This window comes from Magallana gigas, chromosome 4, assembly GCF_963853765.1.
Source record: "Magallana gigas chromosome 4, xbMagGiga1.1, whole genome shotgun sequence".
NCBI classification, from domain to species: domain Eukaryota; kingdom Metazoa; phylum Mollusca; class Bivalvia; order Ostreida; family Ostreidae; genus Magallana; species Magallana gigas.
The window spans coordinates 41,259,178-41,284,184 of record NC_088856.1 but is presented as its reverse complement, the minus strand read 5'-3'; the positions used below and the strand labels follow the sequence as shown (position 1 = coordinate 41,284,184).

Genomic DNA, 25,007 nt, shown 5'->3' with positions numbered 1-25,007 from the left:
AATTCTGTATAAAATTCAAATCATTAATTATACTCTTATTTTTATACAATCCTTTATAGACTTTACAGAACCTATTCTTAAAAATAATGATCAGGTAGAAAAAAAAGAATCTGCAAAATTCCATTTTTTGAAGTGTCTACTTACTGATCAGTATCTTCTGAAGGTAAATAATCAGAATCATTGGAATCCGAAAAAGAAAACTCATCATCATCACCAACAAAATCATGGTGTATAAAGCTGTCAAGTTTCTCTGGAAAATCTGTGGCATTCCCAGGTACACGGCTGTCAAGTTCCTCTGGAGGATCAGTGGCATTCCCAGGTACACGGCTGTCAAGTTTCTCTGGAGAATCCTTGGCATTCCCGGGTACACAGCTGTAAGGTTTCTCTGGAGAATCCGTGGCATTCCAAGGTACACTGCTGTCAGGTTTCTCTGGAAAATCCTTTGCATTCCCAGGTACACAGCTGTCAAGTTTCTCTGGAGAATCTGTGGCATTCACAGGTACATTGCTGTTAAGTTTCTCTGGAGAATATGTGGCATTCCCGGGTACACTGCTGTCAGGTTTCTCTGAAGAATCCCTAGTACTCCCAGGTACACTGCTGTCAACTTTTTCTGGAGAATCTTTGGCATTCCCAGGTACACTGCTGTCAAGTTTCTCTGGAGGATCAGTGTCATTCTCAGGTACACTGCTGTCAAGTTTCTCTGGAGAATATGTGGCATTCTCAGGTACACTACTGTCAAGTTTCTCTGGAGAATATGTGGCATTCCCGGGTACACTGCTGTCAGGTTTCTCTGAAGAATCTGTAGCACTCCCAGGTACACAGCTGTCAGGTTTTTCTAGAGAATCTGTGGCATTCCTAGGTACACTGCTGTTAAGTTTTTCTGGTGATTCCGTAGCATTCCGAACTAAAAAAAAGAATATATGTATGTCACTTTTGGACAAAAATAAAATTAATCAAGGTTGTCTAACCAATCACGATAAACAGTTTTATAAAAAAGAATGCAACATAATTATAAGATGAGGGCTTTATTTATTTAACTGGCATGGTAAGAAAAAATCAAATTTAATAGCTAATTATGTAAATTAATAAAGAGGACTTATCTAAAATCGACAGGGGTCTTTTTGAGTATCCGAATATCTAAAATCGACAGGGGTCTTTTTGAGTATCCGATTGCAAAGTTGTATAGTGAAAGTTTATTTTGAAGCTGACAAAATATATTTTATTAATATTTCTATTTGAATTTTCACTTAATAACCAATTGGTCAATGAAGTTCCTAGTTTCACTTGCTTCTAATAAGATTTTACGTGCCCCAAGCAATCGAATAGTTGTGAATATACCGGTAAATCCCTGAAGTCTTTATTCTTCATTACTTCCATTTTTTTCAATGTTACACAATTTATTGTAAATGGACATGTATGTATGACTTCTAATAGCAGCTGTATGCTTGCAATACAACAAAGTGGACAACTGAATCTTTTTTACATGTCTTAATGGTAACTGATTAAACTGACAAAACTTAAAATGAACTGGAGGGATTTATATCAAGGGTGATAATTGGTAACTAGTTAATTACCTGGTACATAACACAGATTTTTCAAGTGCAAGTCCCCATAGCTGTACCGTGTGTATCAGGTCCTCAGTTTAGTGTATACTATATTTATGTGTAAGTCCCCAAAGTTGTACCGTGTGTATTAGGTCCTCAGTTAAGTGTATATTATATTTATGTGTAAGTCCCAAAGTTGTACCGTGTGTATTAGGTCCTCAGTTTAGTGTATACTATATTTATGTGTAAGTCCCCAAAGTTGTACCATGTGTATTAGGTCCTCAGTTTAGTGTATACTATATTTATGTGCCAATCCTCAAGTTTTACTGTGTGTATTAAGTCCTCAGTTTAGTGTATTCTATAATTTCATTGTGCAAGTCCCCAAAGTTGTAATGTTACTCAACATGATGGAAACAATTCAAAATTTAGCAATTGGTTAATCAGATAAAAAAAATAAACTCATGCAAATATAATCAAAAGAAAAAAAAAAACTCTTCACAATGCTTAAAAACTTTAAATTCAGCAGGATTTAGACTGCTACTGCATATATAGCTTTCAAATTGTCATATACAGTCTAGACTGCCATAGCAACTCTCTGTCTTATGCGACCATATCAAGACCCACATAACATATTTTTCATTGATAAATTATGTCTTGAAACAAGTTATATCTTATTCTATACCAATATCAAAGACAACAAAAATGCTAAACCGGCTAATCTTATAATTGCATGGTTAATCTGATAATTTTTCTCGGGCAAATTGACTATCAGATTAAGTGGAACCCTCGGTATCTAGATTCTCATCCTGATTTGGATTAAATAATGGGGCGGATGGGTGGATTTATTTTATATTATCTTTTAAAAACTATTATTTTCACCATTCATGTCCTAGAAATTACAACTGCTCTATTCCTGAAATATTTAAATTGTTAATGCTAATATGAGTATACAAACCCATTTGTAATCTTTTAATTTCAACTTAACTGCACATGCAGAAAGACATTTGTATCCTTATTATAAAAACATGACTGGAATCGAACGTTTATCCATGTTAAGCAGCCATTGCAATGTTTGTATGTACTGAGCTTGATATTTTTTCCCTGAAATACACTGGAGCGGGTCATTTTCAGAGAGGTGGGCGGGGGTGAGAATCTAAAAAGTAATTTTATGTGGCCTAATGGCAATGAATTTTAAAATACAGCTAATAATTAAATCCTAGTTTTAAGATAAAAGATACCGTACATAATATTTTATCTATTTGAAACAATGTACTAAGTTAATAATGATTAATGTTGGATTGTCACATAAGACAGTCTAGATTGTATATAGATTGACTTTACTCCAAAGGACAAGTACTGTGGAATCATTAGAATTTGTGGTGGCTAAATATTTGTAGTATTTGTGTGTAGCACTCCCCCACAAATTTACACTCTTGACGAAAACACATTTTGAAAGAGTACCTGGGTAAGTCATCATACTAAAACTGAAAACCGATGCATCTATGAAATTTCACCCCCAAAAATGAGCAATAACCCATAGTTCATGAAAATTGGCCCTCACAAATTCAAATAATACCACAGTAGTCTAATGATAACGAGTTACAACCTGTAACAAAACAAATAACAGAATATAATGCACAAAAAATGAAAAACGTTTTAAGGATGTGTATTACATGCACCTCTTTTGGACATCTACAGAAAAAAAATATATGTTGTCATTGGACAGCAAAAAAAGAAGGCCACATGCTATATCTGGTAGTTTTTGCCTGACTTTATGACGTCAGGCATATCAAAGGTTTAAAAGTTGCCTTCTCAGAAATAGTGCAGACAGTAAGAGCAAGCAATATCAAGATTTTCAAAAAAAAGATAGACAGACTAACAGGGGTAACAACAATAACATTCTTTACAAAGTGTAAAATACATATAAATTTAAACATCAACATGTGAAAATCTTTCATCGACTATTAAATCACAAAACTTCCACAATGAACATATGCAATGGAGTAATTACCTTTCCTCTCCAAGGATAGATGTTCCCTGGGCCATAGTCATATACCAGTTCTGTATTAGAGGATAATGGCCTTAGAGAGAAAAAACAAATGACTGGCTTTTCATCAATCTCCATCACTTTTGGTCTACAATTTGGATGGATGTGATCATCATTTAACAGACGTCCAAATGATCCATCTTCTTTTGAAGCATCAACCCTTGATGAAAATAAAATAAGCAACATAAATTTGAACCTTGCATAACTGGTATTGTCACAGTGAAAGATATGAAGACAAAATATCTAAAATTGCAAATCACTTCATAAGTTCTACATATATATGTGTATGTAATAAAATATAAAAACAAGGCTTTATATACGTAAAGGGGTATACTGAAACATTTTTAGAGCTAGATAATCACAGTTTACTAAGGCTGTGTATTGGTAAAGATTTTCTGATATATTACGATACTCGCTAGACTTATTGAAAGCAACGGAGGTTGATGCAAACTATCCATGTACCGTATTTTCCCGATGACTCGTCGATGCGGACGACTCGTCGAATTGCTCATTTTTAACCAAAATTTTAACAAAATCCTACGATACGTCGATTCAGACGACACGTCGATCTTATCACTTCAAAATGGCATATAAAACTACAGTAACATTACCAGTGTATGAAGCCACGATGTCCCCGATATTGCTACCAATTATTATCAATGATTAACATTTAAACAATTACGCTTTATACTTATGCATCATATTTTCAAATACCGGCAACATCTACAAAGTTGCTTGCATTTTAAACAATTCCCGATATCGCGTGTTATGCATTTAACTAAACTTACTTTGTCAGAAATATTTTATTCCCAAGCATTAAAATAATTATCCAGTCTGACTATCGCCAGTGTATTCGCCATTACGTAACCAGCCACCTGTTGACTCGGCGCGTGGTCAATGTTTGTTTAACAATTTCCAGTGTCATAGGCATGCACCTGTCTCGTGTCGACTTCAAAGGGGGATCTCAAGTGCAGAAAGCTTAGCAATTACTATATGATTTGATGAAACTTGTTTACTTTGTATCCAGTAATGCAGTTACACGCTATTGTTTTACATAGACATTGTTAGAAATAGATCGATCATTTGTACGACTTGATAATGACGATATACGACATACATACGTTTCCCAAAAAAATTATCTAACAATAATAAAAGAAATGGACAATAATTAATCAATGAACTATAATCACTCTTATAACGGTACTCCTTATATACACAAGGAGTGAAATTGCCGTAAAGATCTCAGCCTTAGGGCAAGATTATTAACACAACCGGTGTCAGCCTATTGTATAAACAGTAGTATTGATTATTGCCGATTACGTATTTAAAGATTGAATTTGACCATAAAATATTTCTGATTTATACTTTCCACTAACAACTCTTTGCTAATAAAATAATTAAATTAAAAAAAAAAATATCCCCCGGATCTACTGCAATATTTTCTTCCATTCAAATTTGGTTTTAATTTTACTGCGCAATGTTATCTTCCTACTAGTGATATATAGAACCATGTGACGATGTGTTTATAAAAACGGAACGGTAACACTTTTAATTGATTAAAGACAATGTAACATTTCTTAATAACTGTTGTTATTATTATGTATTTAAGTGTTAACAGATGAGTGAAATGATAATTATTAAAGATGAACAGTGAATTCAACAACGTAATTTTCAATCACACAGCCAACTCAAGATAATTAAAACCAAGATTTATAATGCTATTTTTAACAATTTTCTGACCTCGAGCCTACGACAAGTCGAACAAGACGATAAGTCGGGTGCTCTGCTTCTGAGAAAAAAAATACCGACTTATCGTCGGAAAAATACGGTAATCACTGAGGAGATCCAAAAAAATACAATAAACCAAGAGGTTTCTCACACAGCCCACAGATTTTTGCTCTCTCTGGATTTATCATACGTTTTCAGAACATCTCAGTGATTATATGGAGAATTTACGTCACTCAAAAGTAACCTTCCTTTTGCTTTCGATAAGTTTGGCAAGTATCTAGTACATTTTGGAACGATGTGTTTATTATGCAACAGACAGATGTAGATAGACGATAGGGATAATTCATTTGATCATTTTCCCACCTAGATCTCATCAGAAATCGTTGGAGATATTAATATAGAACTTGTTTAAAAACATATGTTGAAGTAATGATGTTCTAATCATTGATTATAATCTAAAATTAGTAGATTATTACCGCATTCTAAGTGCTCGATTATAAAAAGTTTCATTACAATTAATTGGTTGGGTTTTTATTTCCCTCTCAACAAGCGCATATCATATAGCAGAATATTTGAGACCCGAACTATCAATACACCAAAAAGGAGCTGCGGTTTAAAAATGGCTGATATGTCAGATGTGCGCTATCCCTACCCGTGAAATAAAGCACAATCTCTTGTTTGGACATTTTTTTGTTTCAAGAAATTGAATGTTGAACCGTCTAGCTACTAAAGAACATCTTTTGAATACAGCATTTTTATGGCAAGAAATATTAAATAAATTGAAATATCAAAGGCCTATTAACAAGTCAGTTAATTGTATCTTGTTTCTTTACATTTTTTTAACACTTAACTAAGAAATATGACAAATTTTGATTATTATCGATAATAAGTTAGTTGCAGAGAGTCGATTATTGATTATGAAAATCTCACCGATTCCTATCACTAGCTTGAAGTGAGGACCTCCTATAAATCCAAGACGGCCGGTGTCGTCCTTTTACTTTTCTAATTTACATTGAATATACTTTTTAACATGATTGAGACTGGGGTTTTCAGTGAATTTATTTTTTGCAATACACACACCTTAGATTACCAATTTTAATCAATTTTTCCTTCAACAAATATCTAGAAACTCATTCTCCAGCAACCAAGCCCTTGTATTCTTAACATAAACAATTAAACATGGTGAACATGATGTACAAATTAAGCAGCGAAAATTTCTTACCAAAAAGGCTTTCCTTTGAATGTAAATTCAAAAATATATGTGTCATCTACATCTGGTTCTTTCTCTAATAACTCTCCTTCATACGGTAATAGGAATTCATTTTGTCCAAATTCTTTCTTTGTAAATACACCTCTTCCTGAAAATAAATAAAGAACTTCTATTAGGGGTTGAAATTTACAAGATATACTTGCTGTATGCAAATTAAAAAATGAAATTGTGCGCTAAAAGAGACATGTGGTTGCCAACTTTTGCGAGTTACAAAATAATGGTCTAGCTTTTTCAGATTTTGAGGTTTATGATTATCCATTCAGATTTTAATTCAGAAGCTTACACTCAAGAAACTGTAGATGTAGAAACATTAGTTAGGGTGTTTTGAATTATTCCAGAATTAACCCTGTTAAACACAATCAGTTGTTCTCTTCTATCTTTATCCTAAAACAAAGTCTCAATACAAACCCTAAAATCATTGAATTTCACAATTACAAACAAGTTCAAACTATACTCAGAAATACTAAATAGAATTCAAATGTTGGAATATTGACAGACTGTTTCCATGTACAAATTGTTAGGTTAAGAAATTATTTATACCTTCACAAATTAACAGAATCATGATATCACTGCATTTTTCACAGCCCCTTAGGCATCTGACAAACACTGCATTTTAACAGCCCCTTAGGCATCTGACAAACATTTTACTATTTTATGTAGTAAAATGATCAATTTTTAAATTATATACAAGAATGGGTTCCTCAAATTATACAAAAAAAAGATGTTATTCCAATGCAACCTAGTTCAAAATCACTTTATTGTATCTAATTGTTAATAATATAAACAATTTTTAGGATTGGTCTAATGTGTGGAAAACATTTTTTCCTTAAATTTAAAATATTTTGCAGAATATTTTTGTTGTACTTAATCATTAGGGCCTATATATTTTTACAAAGTTCCCAAGATAATTTCATTGTTTCCTTACTTTTTTCTAAACATTTTTAGGGTTTCTAGACCCTTGAACATTTGTTGAAATCAACATGGGACCTATCAATATGTAAACCATAATTGAATTAAAATATTTTATCCTGCAACTACTTCTTGCATTGACCAAATAAAGGTAACCCAATAAACCAAAGCTATATTGGTAAATGCCCCAATATAGCCTCATGCATTTAACTAACGTTCAAATACACTATGACATCATTTTTCTTGCTTGGTTTACGCCATGGTGTCATAGTTTCAACTGCAGATAGGCAGCAAAATCTGACGAATTAAGCTTATTTGAGATGCAAAATGTGATATTATGTTACAGGATAAACAAAATACATGATAACGTCTTAAAATATGGGCGATATTTGGGCTCGGTCCAAAAACATGAAGAACGCCCAGCAAGCTTTCTTTCCCTTGCCCAAATACCATAGATTACTAATTAAATGGAGGAATTAATATCCGCGTAAAATCGCAAGAAGCCCCCTCCGCAGAATTTATAGTCTCGTCATTATTTTCTGAGAGTTGAGAACCATAAAAAATATATATTTATTCGTGCAATTTGATTCAAACCAGCGGGATTGGTCATGATCCATCACTTCTAGTGTTGTCAAATTGGTCGGAAATGATAATTGATTAATCGGTCAATCGGTTGTCTCTTACAAACTGATGATCGGCAAATAATTGAATCCATAACAAATTGTGTTCAATTCATTTAAATGAAGCACTATAAATAAAAGCTAATAAATAGGATGTATGCTGTATTGTTATCAATAAAAGTGTTACATATCTTTTGAGATTTAAAACATAGGTAATCACAGATTACAAAGCTCACCGAGACGAGACATCACCCTCATGAGACCACCTTTATCATATTAAATGAAAATCATCCTTTATGATCTTGGATATTCATGGATTCTGTTTTGACACAATATCGTATATCATCTGTTAATAAATTGAATGATAATCATATGTTCATATGTTAATCAATACAATAATATTAAATTAAATATTGCATCCTATCATATCTACAACATATATCATATAATACAATAAAATACCATAATAAACAATGAGATATGATATTGTAACGTATGGTATGACATTGTATTGTGTTATACGTTATTGTATTTGATCACATTATACAATATCATAATATATAAAACAATATAGTATTATATTACAATATCATATTACCTAATACATCATAACATTGAAACATATGATATTATATTGTATAATATAGAATGATATTGTATGATGCTGTATCTGTTTGGAAACATAATATGATATTGTATCATATGATACAATATAATTTGATACAACATTGTATCATGTCAAATGATACAAAATTATGTGATAAAGTAAAATATATAATACAACATTATATTATACATATTGTATCATATGATACAATAATATATTTTACAATATCATACAATACAATTTCATGTGATGTGATAATATATCATATTATAAACCAATATCATATTATACAATATCGTATGATACGATATTATATATTATAACAGTATCATATTATACAATTTCATGTGATATAATTCTATATACAGAAACTAATATCATATTATACAATATCGTATGATACAATATTATAGAATATACAATATTGTATCATAGGATATAATATTATATTTTGCAATATCTTATGTAATAGTAACATGTGATAAAATAATAAATTAATAATACAATATAATATTATACAATATTGTATCATAATATACAATACTATACATAACAATATCATGTTACAATATCATAACATAAAATATAAAAAAAATTGATTCAATATCATATCGTATCATATCACTTTTTATAATATTACATATGATATTATATTGTATCATATTAAAGAATGTTGTTTCATACCATACAATACTATATCATAGGAATCATGTTATATCATTTATCAACAAACACATCTATCTATTGAGCAGGTTTGAGTGAGATGGGAGATTTTTTAAGCATCCTTGATAATGGAGATCAGGCTCTGCATCTGAAGCAACCTCTCCGTTTCATTTATAATATAGTTAAATCAACTATGCAAGCTATCATCTATAAAACATGTGACCTGTTCCAAAAAAACTAAACCTCATCCAGCATCCGAAACCTATGGCTCAGATTCAGCATTCAAGCCTGTCAGGTGCATCAGTATACATAAGACGCATCTCCATGCAAGTTTGGTGAAGTTCAGACCAGTAATAACTAAGATATCATCATCAGAGGGCATTAGCAATTAAGACCTTAACCTGCTCCAGCATCCGCAACCTAATATGGCTAAGATTCAACATCCATGCCTGTCAGGTGCATCTGTATCATAAGACACACCATCCATTCAAGTTTGGTGAAGTTAGGACCTGTATTAACTAAGATATATTTTTTAGCATCCTTGATAATGGAGATCAAGCTCTACATCTGAAGCTTCCTCTGTGATTCATTCATATTACAGTTTAATCAACTATGCAAGTTTGAAATAGTACTATTATCTATTAAACATGTGACCTGTTCCAAAAAACTTAACCATATCCAGCATCTGAAACCTATGGCTCAGACTCAGCATTCAAGCCCGTCAGGTGCATCAGTATAATAAAACGCACCATCCATGGAAGTCTGGTGTAGTTAGGACAAGTAATAACTAAGATATGATCATCAGAGGGCACCTGTTTCAAAAACTTTAACCAGCTCTAAAAACCTTAACCTCCCCCAGCATCTGTAACCTATACCTCAGATTCAGCACCCAAGCCTGTCTGGTGCATCAGTATCATAAGACACACCATCAATGCAAGTTTGGTGAAGTACGGACCAGCAGTAACTTAGATATTGCTATCAAAGGGCACCTGCAACAAAAACTTTAACCTGCTCCAAAAACCTTAACCTCCTCCAGCATCCGAAACCTATGGCTCAGATTCAGCATTCAAGCCTGTCTGGTGCATCAGTATCATAAGACACACCATCCATGCAAGTTTGGTGAAGTACGGACCTGCAGTAACTTAGATATTGCTATCAAAGGGCACCTGCAACAAAAACTTTAACCTGGTCCAACAACCTTAACCTCCTCCAGCATCTGAAATTTAGGACTCAGATTCAGCATCCAAGTCTTTCAAGTCCATAAGTAGGTCCAGATGCATCATCCATGCAAGTTTGGTGAAGATAGGACAAGTAATAGCTTAGATACAGGACCTGCAACAAAAACTTTAACCAGGTCCGGACGCCGACGCCGACGCCGACACCGACGCCGACGCCGACGCCGAGGGTATAGCATAAGCTCCCCCTGACTTCGTCTCGGTGAGCTAAAAAAACCCAGTTTGCAACGGGTTTTTTTCACTAAATATATAATTATTTTATTTATCTCAATAGGAACTCAAAAATATTGTTAACAATGAGATTTTTAAATACAATTGAAGGTCAAAGGTGATCATTGCATGCTTTTAACATTAGATTTGTTATCTCTGTCTAAAGATATCCTTGATTCACATTTTGCTTATTTACTTGATATTTGTTAAAACCTCTGGGTTCAAAACTAATGACATTCATTCAACAGTATGAAAAATTTCCAAGTTTTCTCCTTTGAAACACCCCCACTAGCTTATCAGGTTTCAACACACAGCTAAAAAATATGTCTGTGGGGATTTTGTACTGCAAAGTGACCCGCATGATAATGTTGAAAATTCTGTGAGGTATTTAAAGTGACTTCCGAATGGATGTCAACATTCCCCATTTGACCCTATAATTATCTTGTTTACCATAACTGACCTTCTTTATATTTCATGCAAGAAGTAACTGTGAGGCCATTATACAATTGCCCCAAAACTTTTAGAAGTTTGAATGTAAAGTCTATGAAAGAGACACAAATTGATGAGTACCCGTAATCTTTACATTGCATTGTTTACAGACACAGTTCAAAGTTGAAAACTATCACTGCTCTAAAAAGCGATTTTGTTTACATGCTGAAAAAAATACACATATATGAAAATTGTATGTCAAAATAACTAAACCAAGCTATTCTGAATAGCTTTATTATCTACTTAAGTTTTAGAAGCTATACTGGCGTGCGACCAATTCTCGCCAAGTACCATTTCTCGCCAGTACATTGCGACATCATTTTTCATATACTGGTATTATTTTTTGTTTTGATAAAATGACTTCACAATGTACTTGCGAGAAAAAGTACTCGGCGACAACTGTTCGCACACCAGTATAGCTAAATCAGGAGATTGTGTTGGAGCTGTATAAGCCATAAGAAATAAGTTTTGTTCCTGTGAATTTTTCTGAGTGACAAATGATATTGTTTCAATTAAATTATCTTGACTATTTTCCCTTTCATCTATTTTAATTGCACCTTTATCACAGGTATGTGTATTTCTATTAAAAACTGTCCAAATGTACTGCATAAATATCTTTGGACAAACTAAAGATAGATGTGGTATGTTCACAATTTTTAAACGTTTTAAATAAATTTCTAAGGCCTATTCCCCCCTGGAAAATTAAAATTTCTTAAATTTACACAGTAAGATGACCAAATTTATGCCTTGAAACCCTCCGCCCCAACCCCGGGGGAAACTAGGCCTAGCATACAACCGAGAAAAAATCCTGGATCGCACTTGAGCGTTATGCACAAAGATATTTCTTTCATGATTTGCAAGGGGATTTTAAAAAGTATACATTGTGCATTTCTCGGAAAGTTCACTATACAACCCGTCTTAATAAGATTTTCATTTCTAATGTTATGCAAATCGTTATGGAAGAAAATCACCGAGTGCGAGTACCCCCCCCCCCCCTTCCACGGCACATCGTATTTCAAGTTTACATCACAAATGTCATCGAAACATGTAATCAACATACCTTTATTCGGAGTTTCTTTAATATAAAAGGCATCCCGGTCAATGATTCTTTGACCATGTTGACCTAGCCTTCCCCGTTCCCTCCGACTTCTTCTCGACATACTTTTCCCCCGCTTCAACAAAATGGCATTTCCGTTTTCTATACACACGCGCATGCGCATTTCGAACATGTGTATCGTCAGAGGTGCGTAAGTGAAGATGGCAACTACAATCCGCACGGTATCTGTGTAATCACATGTCTGATGAAAACCCGAAAATGGGACTAGATACTTTTCGATATTTTTTAGGTTTAGAACATGCTATTTTTTTTATTTAAGCAATAAAAAAATATGGGGACTTAAATCAAGTCCCCAGACTATTTGAGGTCCCCATTTTACGACTTGCGTATCTGAGGCAGGCCCCCAGTTTGGCAGAACCACACACGCACACACACACACACACACACACACACACACACACACACACACACACACACACACACACACACACACACACACACACACACACACACACACACACACACACACACACACACACACACACACACACACACACACACACACACACACACACACACACACACACACACACACACACACACACACACACACACACACACACACACACACACACACACACACACACACACACACACACACACACACACACACACACACACACACACACACACACACACACACACACACACACACACACACACACACACACACACACACACACACACACACACACACACACACACACACACACACACACACACACACACACACACACACACACACACACACACACACACACACACACACACACACACACACACACACACACACACACACACACACACACACACACACACACACACACACACACACACACACACACACACACACACACACACACACACACACACACACACACACACACACACACACACACACACACACACACACACACACACACACACACACACACACACACACACACACACACACACACACACACACACACACACACACACACACACACACACACACACACACACACACACACACACACACACACACACACACACACACACATGCATTACCGACCATTCGAGGACTATGACACCCCACCTTCCTCCGAGGACCATACTCTCTAATTGAACTATTTTTTCAAGATTCGGTACTTTAATAGGATATGGCTCTAGTTACACGATGGGAGATTGCAGTATGCAGTATTTAGGCAATTAAAGCATGATATTTTCACTATGCTTTAGAGGACGTTCCGGTTTCGTGAGAGGACGTTGTGTTAACTTGAGAGGACGGTGTGTAAGCTTTGAGAGGACGCTGTGTTAGCCTTGAGAGGACGTTGTGTTAACTTGAGAGGACGGTGTGTTAGCCTTGAGAGGACGTTGTGTTAACTTGAGAGGACGATGTGTTAGCTTTGAGAGGACGGTGTGTTAGCCTTGAGAGGACGTTGTGTTTACTTGGGAGGACGGTGTGTTAGCCATGAGAGGACGGTGTGTTAGCCATGAGAGGACGGTGTGTGTTATAACCATGAGAGGACGTTGTGTTTATCTCCCACAAAGCAATCAAAGTTTTTACTTTTGATCAATCTTACTATGTACTGTAAAAACGTGCGACATGTGTTCGCAATGATTTATTATTTTTCATGCACAATCGGGACGTGGTATCAAAATGGGTAGGTAATATCCTGAAGTAGAAGGTACTTTTATTATTTTCTGAGATTTTTTTTTTATAAAGATTGAATATACCTTAAAATGAACTAAACATATGAATGTAACCAATCATGGAAAACATATGCTATGAAGGACAACAGTTCTGGAAATAAACTAAATACGTTTCTAAACGGAAAAAATTGCGCAAGAATTGTATTTTCCGTAAGCAAATCCAAACAAATGAAATTTTTTTAAAAACTTTCCAAAAAAAAGACAAAAGATATTCATATCTAATGAACAAAGAGGATGTTGCAGAAAATACTGCAAAAATATTCAAGAGTATGGGAGTATGGTGTTTCAATAGAGCCACTTTAAATCTTCGTTGTGTTAGCCGTGAGATGACAATTTGCAGTAACCTTTAGACGTTTTATCACATCCTTTATATTCTGCTTAAACGATAAAATAGCTACTATTTTCACAAATAACCATGCAATTAATTAAAACAGTAATACAATTTCCGATTGTTTGCATTATATAATGCAACATAAGCAAGCTTATAATATCAAAAAATATATTTTTAAAATGACTCGAAGATATTAAGTTAATAAATAAATATGAAATGTTTCACGATTCATATACTTTTAGTACATCATTTTTAGACGCATGACGTTCAGATAAGAAAGTAAAATTGGTAACTAAAATATGGTAATAACGAACGGTGTTCAAAATCAAATTTCCAAAGGAAAAAATACAAAACAGGAGCAGAGCAAACAAAAATCTCTACAAAAATTAAAGACGAGATCAGGTGGTGATAACGAACAGTGTTCAAATTCAGAAGTCCAAAGGAAAATTACAAAACAGGAGCAGAGCGAAAACGGGCCTCTATAAGAAAAATTAAAGATAGGATCAGTTGCCATGGAAGAGTGAGCATCCTCTGCTGACCGGTCACACCCGCCGTGTGCTCTTTGTGGTAATCGGGAAAACGGAAAAACCCGTAGACAATTCGGTGATTAATAATGGCCTTACAATAAGTGTTAAAAAAAACCCTCAGTCAGCATTCGAACTAGCGGAAGTATTTTATCAAATTGTTTGTAAGTAGCTTGCCTCGTTTTAGAAATTGTTCATAAGTAGAGCATGCCCTTGCGTATTGAATCAAATGAGAGACAAAAATTCCATATGCTTTTTTTTCTTTCTTTCTCTCGTATAAAACTCTTTTGCAAATTATCATATATTTATTTTTTGTACCAATACCATATAAATGTGAAATTTTAAAAAGGCTTCAATTAATGTTTCAAAAAAGCAAGCAAGCAAACTCCATATGCAGGTGATAAAGGTATATTGCTACGTAACTAAGGTAAGTTAACCATAGAATGATTGATACATCATGTTTCTCATAGAGAATTGTTGTTTTGTTACCATTAACGTCTTTCTCTGGTAAAATATCTAAATATGAAATAGATGACTCAGACTGAATCCGGCAAAGTATTAATTGATCTGACAACCTAGTGTCTGGCTAGTACATTACACTATTTCAAACAAGTTGTTATCATTTTAATCAACCATTTAAGGTGTTCGATGTATAACGACCATATTTTGTACTTAATAAATAAATGGTCCGATATTCTTAATCCTAATATCATTTTGAAGATATTATCAAATAAAAATACTCCACCAAAGGAATTTTCAAAATTTTGATTATAGTCCAACTAATTACACCTTAAGAGAGAGAGAGAGAGAGAGAGAGAGAGAGAGAGAGAGAGAGAGAGAGAGAGAGAGAGAGATATGTTTTTTTTCGGAAGGGCTGATTAGACCAGTCCATTGACACTAGTGTGCATTTTTCAGTTTAGTTCTTTATATGCATTATTGTATATAATTGTCCTCATGCATGTAGAGCAATGATACGGTTATTGAATGATTTGATGCATGACTGCATATTAATAACGGGGTAATATATATTCACACATGCATGCATTATCTTAAAGTTCCGTGTTTCGGATTAGAAAAATGTCATACATTTATTAAAATTTGATTTGATTTGAAAAATGAAAAATATGAAAGAGCAAAATACAGTTTTAATTCATATCACTGTGCCAAATAATATTCTGAATTTAAAGCTCTTCAATCTGTTTTTGTATGCAATTTTCAGAACTGAAAAATCGAAATTTTAAATTTCTTTTTTTTTTTACTTGAAGGACTGGGAAAAGGTCATAACATATTGCATTATCGTAAAGCATTACCGAGCATCCAGACCTTAGAACGTGTGTGTGTTTATACATGTATATTTAAATCTACAAAGTATTATTCCTTCTATTTCTTACGAAAACTTAGTTAATTCATAGCTCCACAGAAACAGCCAGATTGAAATCTACATGCCCCGTTCATCGATTGGTCGAAATCTAAAGCGGCTGAAACTTGAGTAGAAATTGACAGGTCTGAAATTGACACGCCCTGTTTATCAATTGGGCTAAACATAGAGCGACCTACAAAATATCACGGACTGCACAGAATAATCATGATGATGCCAGACTCTCAGTTTCACAGGGGACGATTAGGCTGTTTCTTTTAGCTAACCTTCTTACGTACATTAACAGTAATTTAGCGAATTTTACTTACTTTTCATAATCAAATTATTGATTTGTTAAAGAGAGATGTTAATATAAACAATAAAATGCGATCATTGCAGAAAAAATTTACATAACCCGTTAACGCGGGTTATGTATTTTTTCTGCAATGTCGCTACCTTCATATCCCAAATGAATTACCAAAGAAAGCATTTTATTGTTTAAATATACAAGTACACATGTGTCTGTCACCTCATTGTTTACAACCGCGCTACCGTGCACTGCACATTGTCAAGAAGGGCTGTGTACAGTAGCTATTATATAATGACTGACCGACCATTCAGATCTAAGGAAGTGTGTGTATATATACTTGTATACGTGTGTCTATCATCTTTTTTCCCTATCTCGCTACCGTGAACTGCAAATTGTCAAGACGGACTGTGTACAGTACTTATTATATAATCACTGACCGAGTGAAATAATGTCAACATCCTCTCCTTTGAAAAATTAAGCTTCAATCAGCTAGTTGTTAATCACGTGTCTTAATTCAAGTTTTTTGATCAATTGATCTGGTGTAGTATTAAACATTGATGAATTAAAAATCAATTTGACAGCTCTAAGTTAATCTAAATAATCATAGAAAATTGGTTATAAAAATTAATTAGGATTGCATGTTTACTTATTGGGAAATTAATTCCCGGTTAAACTATGTGACTTTTAATTAAAAATCAATGCAATCTCTCTCTCTCTCTCTCTCTCTCTCTCTCTCTCATATATCGACAATGGCATTGCCATACCCTACAATACACTATTCTTATCTGGATTTTTAGGTCGTTCCACCTTTCAGGCGAAAGACCTCTTGATTTCTTTATGTTTTTTATTCTTCTTTTTTTCTATTTAGCTCGGGGTGACTTTTTTGTTATTAGAGTTATTCAAACAATTTTAACTTTAATTAATTGCTCATTAAAAGTTATGATACCAATTGACCCTGTGTCAAAGAACTCCCAGAACTTACAGAGTTATTGGAAATGCTTGTTATCGCTACTCCTCTGAAACCATAAGAGATAGAGATTTGGAACCTTTACCAATTTCTTCATTATACTTAGAGGGTTCTTCAATCTATTCATACCAAAAGGATCGGAGGCCCCCTTGTAGTAGTTATTGCCCCTGAAAGTATTTAAATTTCCATAAAATCACTTCCAACTTTTTTACTATTTATCATAGAGACTTCGGACCACTTGGGATGGAAGCGTCTACCTTGGCCAAACCAAATGACATAAAGGTCAAAGATCAAGATCATTTGAGAAGCTGTTAATGAGTTTTTATATCTCTTTCGTTTAGGATGGTAGAGAAAAACTTTTTGATGGATATAGTAGGACATCTTAAGACATTTTAAAATATAGCCCCTTGGCTCATACGTTTGAATAATCACAGAGTTGTAGCCCCTATTGTACGAAATGCTTGTTATCGCTACTCCTCTGAAACCATAAGAGATAGAGATATGGAACTTTTACCATTGTCTTCAGTACACTTAGAGGGTTCTTCAATCTATTCATACCGAAAAGATCTAAGGCCTCTTTCTAGCAGTTATTGCCCCTGAAAGTATTGAAACTTTAATAAAATCACTTCCAACTTTTTTACTTTCTATCATAGAGAGTTCTGACCACTTGGAATAGAAGCGTCTACCTTAGCCGAACAAAATGACATAAAGGTCAAAGGTTATGATCATTTGGAAGTGGGTTAATTAATGGATTTTCATATCATTTCTACAGAATTATAGTAATGTTTTCAATAGCTTGCTGGATTGCGCAATAAGGTATTCACTTGGGTCAGCCAGGTATCACTTCAAGTCCTGTGGTTACTCAAGTAGAACTTGTTTTTACAGTCAACCCATTCATTTTGTAAAAGACAGCTAGCCTGAAGAACACTCTTTTCTATTGTTAGCTTTACTGTTTATATGATTGTGTACAGAATATTACCTTGGCTCAGTTTTGTTCATAGTGGAAAAAATTCAGAAAAGTAATTCAATAAATGTTAACAACGTATACATATATACAACATGGAATTCTTAAAGAAATGGCTTGAAAATTAAAAAAAAAATCTCTTTAAAAATCATTTATTATTTGATGGCTTTGTGGTTTTCCCATTTTATAGTACAACATGTATCATAGGTATAATAATTTTTATATACCTTATTGAGCAATCAAGCAATTCATTAAAATCTTAAGGTGGAAAGACCTCTAACTGTTCGAGAACAATTAGCCTACTAGTTGTCTTTGAGGTTATAAATCATTATATCTTCTATGGTTTAAAACTTTATTATAACCTATATTTTGACATGTCGATTATTTCATTGAGTTTCGTTTCATAGCTAAAACATTTAGATTAAACAGATCTTTCTTCGCGAGCCGATTTTTACACAGTTGGGGCGAATACACTTCGGGTTAAAATTGTTCGGGGGGAAATACATACAGGGCAAACAAAACCACTTAGATTCGCAAGGCCAACAGTGTTATTTCTAATTTAATTGTTTATACTGTGTGGGGTTAATTCATCAATGTTAATTTAACCATTTTATTACCACTATATAAGAGCTATTAAGACATTTATTTGTAGGAAAGAGCATGTACGAATGGTCTTTATTTAGAACAGTTTGATGTTGCTAGGATACAGGTTTCAGATCCATGATTTGATTGGTTAATTTAGATATTGAATCTCGAATTTCGAATCTCGTATTTCAAATCTTGTATTTTGAATCTCGAATCTCCAATGATCCTTTTCGGCTTTCGTAATGTAACATGATTTTAATTTCTATTAACTGATAAGCAATTCTGCGATCAACTGCCATCCTTCAATTTTATCTTTTAAAACAATTACTAGCCGATTGCAGATTTTGTAACCGGTTATTGTTGTTCTAACCAATTGATTGAAGAATTGCTTATCAGTTAATCGCAATTCGGTCCGACCGATTAACCGTTTGCTCGTATCGAAATATGCAGATGTTTAAGTTTATAGTGGTCACAAATGACACAAAGAAAACGACCTGGATATTCTGTATATGATAAAAGTGTGGGTTATACGAGGGTTGTCCCAAACGACTGTAGACAGAACACTTAACTTAAAATCTGTTCATTGCAATTTCATTAAATTTCTATGCTTTCTTCAACGGCCATTTTGGCAAAAAATAGTGAAAAATTCAAATATGTACTTTACTAATCTCTTGAGAAAATGAATAATTAGTAACAACAAGTTTTGTATGGCGGCGCAATGTAGGACGTCAAAAATATCCAGTCTTAACGTTGTTGCTTCACCCTTGTTGCTTACCACTTACGGTAACATCTAGGTTTTATTTCCAAAAATATCTTGAAAAAATATTTTCTTTGAACATGTACCCTGAGTGCACATTCAACATACATTTCTATTTTTTTTAAAAATATTTACTCATTACAAACGATATTCCGACTCCAAACGCACCCTTTATTACTTCGTCCTACCGAAATGTGTTGTTCAGCATTTTCACGTCCATTTCTATCGGTCTGAGTTTTTTTTTCTCTTACTGACATCATGCACGTCCAAATATTTTAAATGTTGATGTACTACTTATTCACAAAATGTATTTCTAAGCGATTTTGTTCATTTCATTTACTTCAAAAGCCGCTTAGAATTTGTTTCAAGGTCTTTGCAATTTTTTTTCCATTACCGCTGCGCCGCCTTAAACGCTGACGTCCTCATTTTATTACTTGACAAAAATTGAATTTGTCACAGAATGCGCTATAAAATATTAAAAAGTTTTTGTATAGCCAAAAAAAAAAAAAATTCTGAGTATATAATTGAATTATCAACAAATAAGAATGTAGTTTTTATTTGAAGTTTTTCATTCGAAAAGTACGTTTCCTTGTAATTTTCATTTCATCATGTTGATTTTAACTTTACGTTTATACATTGCGCCGCATGTAGAATTTATGATTTAACATTCTTTTATTTCACTTATTTAATCTCAAACAATATTTAACTTTAAAACATAATTTAAATGCAAAAATCTTTAACCCTTTGTGGCACAAGTTTTATCTTTCTTTGTCTTCGATTAACTGAATAACGCCACTTGTCTTCGCTAATTTGGAACAACCCTCATACAGTGGTAACAACGTTATTGTTGACAAGCTAATCGTGTTTAATAGTTCGTGTAACGTGGGTGATCGTTCGTGTAACGTGCAGGATCGTGCGTGTATCAGGAAAATTGGTTTGCGTTTTTTACCGTGCGTGTTCGTGCGTGATCGTGCGGGTTTTTCGTTTTATAACTTTTTTTACGGAATGCCAGGATTTATTCTTAAAACGAAGACTAGTAGTTTTTGTAAAACAATGTGAATTTAAAACTTTTTTTAATATAAGAACATTGACAGTTGTTAACATTCATTCTCTCTTTCGTCGTTAAATACATTTTTTTTATTTCCATAACTCATTCAATCCTTTGTTCGGTCGAGTTAGTTTTGCTTAATTTTATAATCAGCCTATATCAAGCATCAATTGTGTCTTGACAAAAAATTTCAATCATATTAGCGAAAGCGACACGTTGAATAAAAGCGGCCAAGCTTACCCATTCCCCGTTTAAAACTAAACGATTATTCCCAACATTTTTCTTTCAAATTAGAATACGAGACGCATTATTATCAAGTAGATTGTATACACATTTGTTTGAAATAAAATTTATTTAGACGCTTTAAAATATAGAATAAATAGAAATAAATCAATTATGTACTGTAAATTATGAAAATATTGGATGTGAAAAATCGAAATTCTATAGAACAAGGTAACAAATTTACCTGTATCCCGCATAATTAAATCGTACATAAGAGAATGAAATTACATAAACACTCAACTCGTGTGTAAATAATTTGGTGTAGTTTATGCATTATATTCATTTCTATTACACGTAATTTTCTTTAACTTATGATAGAAGTTAATATTCGTTATGGAGACAAAAAATTAATTTGGGTGTGAATCCTTTATATTTGTGTATGGATGTGTAAACGTGTTTACTCGTAAAATACAAAACAGTGCATGACTTAAGTACATGTCGCTTTTCAATAACACACAAACATAAAGCAATACAAAGTAATACGTTTCCTTAATTCTAATCTTAAAAATTAATTTTGATTTTGCGTGTTTAATGGTGTAGAATCGTTCGGTTGCGTGTTTTATCGTTTTTGTTCGTGTATCGTGAAGGTTCAGTAAGTTAGTGATCGTCCGTGTATCGTGCGTGATCGTTCGTGTATCGTGCGTGATCGTTCGTGTATCAGAATCGTGCGTGTCGTTTGTCAACAATAACGTTGCTTCCACTGTATGTACTTTTGTACATACCAAAACTTTTTTTAAACTCCGCCCACTATCTCGAGTAAAACCAACATTAACAAAGTTGTTTTTAGCGCGTCCATAATACTCCACAGTAGTGCGCCCCATTTTAATAATTTTTATTCCTCCCCATGTCTTCAGACAATTTGAGAAACGCGTGTTAAATGAAATAGGGATATCCTGTTTAAAGGTTTTATAGAAAGTCAATCACGTGATAGGCGAGCGTTTGAATAGAAAACTTGTTTTGTGGACAGAGTGAATAGCAGTAGCCAATCGAATTTGACATTAACCAATCACTGTTTCGCGACATGCATTTCTCAATTTTTTTTTTTTTTTTTTTTTTTTTTTTGCGTTTTGGTTGATTTTGTTCAAAATATATTTGTACATGTTTTAGCCGCTTTTAAAAACATACATTAGTACATGTACAGAGTATGAAAGAAGATTTTAAAAAAAAACAATTGCCTTCATCATTTTGAAGGACTATGTGCGGTATTATGCATTTTTTGCCCCCAAAATTAAAGTTTCATTACAAGCTTCAAAACATAAGATGGAAAAAAGTTAATATCGTATTGAAAAAAAAAGGATGGCAAAGTTTATCACCAAAGTCACGTCATAATGTAGAAATGACTTTATGAAAATTTCCTTATTTTGATAAATTGATGTTTTATTGCAAAATGTAGGTGTTTTCCATGGGTTTTCGACTGGAAAACATCGAATGCAGGCTTGCTCAAGTACCATTTTTAGTAAACGTGTATAGTTATCTGAAGAAAAACATCGTATTTGAGCAGACCTGCGCTCTATATTTCCGAATGCAAAATATAAAGCAAAAATGAGAATATTTTCGTTTGTTTGCACATTTGCGAGAATTAGGTCATTTGGATGACGTCATAGATAAACAACAAATGCGCAATGACGACTAAAATCAAGATTAAAGTGATAGGCGTACAATGTACAATGATTTATGAAGATTTTATTTTTATACGATACTATTTAGAAATTGGTCAAAATTGGGGGCATATATTAAACCGCTTATAATCCTTTAATTTCAATTGTTTAAACAGAAATATTGTGCAATTAAGGGTTCGTACATATGAAATTGTGTTAATAAGTTTATTTCTTTTAAGCAAGTATCGATATCATAAGTCAGAAAATGAATGAATTTTAAATAAAATTATAACAATGAGAAGTCGATCAATTCATCAGGGCTATGAATTTCTTTAATAAATGAAGAATTGTTAATCTTTGTCGGGGATAGAAAGTCATTTTGGAAATTCACGAAGTACAATGTTCATATATAAAGATCAACGCATTCTCACCGTATTGTTAAGAGGCAAGTGCACTCCCGATATAACTATAATAATTAACTAGACACGATCTCGTTGCGAGCAACGAGGAGGTGTTCCGTCTGATTTTTAGTAGGTGATATGACGTCATCGACTTTAATTTTCGACAACGAAACATGATCTGGAAATAGGAGTTGAGTAGTAATGCTTTCCTGTAATGCTTTTTATAAGTTCTCTTAAGTTGCATTATTAGATACTTTCATTTCTTCCAATTGAGATAGAAAAGATTAAACTTTTTTACCTCTGGCCCCTAAAATCTCCAGTTAGGTAGCGCATGAGAAAATCATTATATTAATTGTTAGGATATATAAACGTATTATACCTAATATTACAAAACATCACTCCGTAAATGACTATATACATGTATATAGAGACTTTAGGCCCATCTTGATACCTAATTTGGGGAGACGGTCCCTTTTTCTTCATATCAAATGAAAGGTCGTTTAATTTTAAACACATTTTGTTCAACAAGTATTTAGAAATGCATTACAGTTTTTTGGGGCCGATCCCTTATCTCCATATAAGGACCGTTTAACGGCATTTTAAAGGTTGGATATTGTTTTGTGCATCATTTTGAACATCTTTGCTTCTATACTGCATTTCCAAAGATTTTTCCTTTCTGATACTTGGGTATTTAATTTTTTCGGACATTTGACCTCTGAAAACCTCTAATTATGTACTGCATGGTAAAATCATTACATTGCTTAGATACAAAGCTGTAAGATAACATATCTGCTTTTATGACCTTTTACAAAATATCTCTCAGTAAAGACTTAAGAACCCTCTGGTCCCCTAATTTTAGAAGCAAGCCCTCTTTTCTTGATATCGAATGAAAGATCAAATGATATATGGGTGATCAACATTTTTGGACGTTAGACCCCTAAAACTTAATTGCGTAACACATGATAAAATTACTGGATTCCATGGATATATAGCAGTTGAGATCGACTCAAAATTTGAAATTTTGTTTAACGTGGTTTGGAATGACAACAGTTGTGAATGGAATTGAAGATCATTTTGGAGAATAAACAGGTATTGAATATAATTCATGCACAGGATCAAGCATATGACGAATAAAGTGTCTTACACATGTAAATCTTAATGTTAAAGCTGCTTGGTCCAATTTTCATTAAAACAATTATACGCTTTTAAACGATGGTTATGCTAAGTATGTGTGCAATTTAATATACGTTGCAGTCAATTAAGCCATATTTTAATGAGAAATAATGAAATGAGAAAATGCGTGCACAAAATTCGTTAATAAAAGAAAAGAATGCAAGAAACGGAAGCTCTTAACAAGGGGGCGGGTAGTACTTTAAAATTCCTATTTACATGTATTCAACTTACCTTTTAAAATTATCAATCATAGGCATTGGATAACAGCTATTGCTTTATTGGCAAATTTGATTTGCTTATTGACTCCATAACCTCTACAATTTCGCTTTTATAAAATACATATAATCATGTACTCCAATCAGGTGTTGTACTTTACAGAACTTTCTTTACGCGATCGCCGAGCGCTTCTTTTGGGAAAGAACAGTCATAATCAGACAGCAGATACATAATAAAGCAAACAGACGTTTTATACAATAAAATATATATACCACAGGGGCCAAGCTCGATTTAACATTAATTTCAATATTTATGGTTACATTGAAATTAATGTTAAAACGAGATTGGCCCCTGTGATAT

The 25,007-nt window shown here is 33.5% G+C and overlaps 1 protein-coding gene across 1 annotated transcript in view; it reads right to left on the bottom strand.

Moving 5' to 3' along the window:
* LOC117681563 (uncharacterized) overlaps window positions 1–3,590 on the bottom strand; it is a 100,977-nt gene extending 97,387 nt beyond the window's left edge. The window contains exons 1-3 of the mRNA XM_066083364.1: window positions 3,556–3,590; window positions 2,627–2,697; window positions 145–904 (exon numbers count right to left, since the gene is read on the bottom strand). Coding sequence (XP_065939436.1) covers window positions 145–904; window positions 2,627–2,697; window positions 3,556–3,590 — 866 coding nt within the window. The remainder of the gene's footprint in view (window positions 1–144; window positions 905–2,626; window positions 2,698–3,555) is intronic.
* Window positions 3,591–25,007: the final 21,417 nt, after the last annotated feature.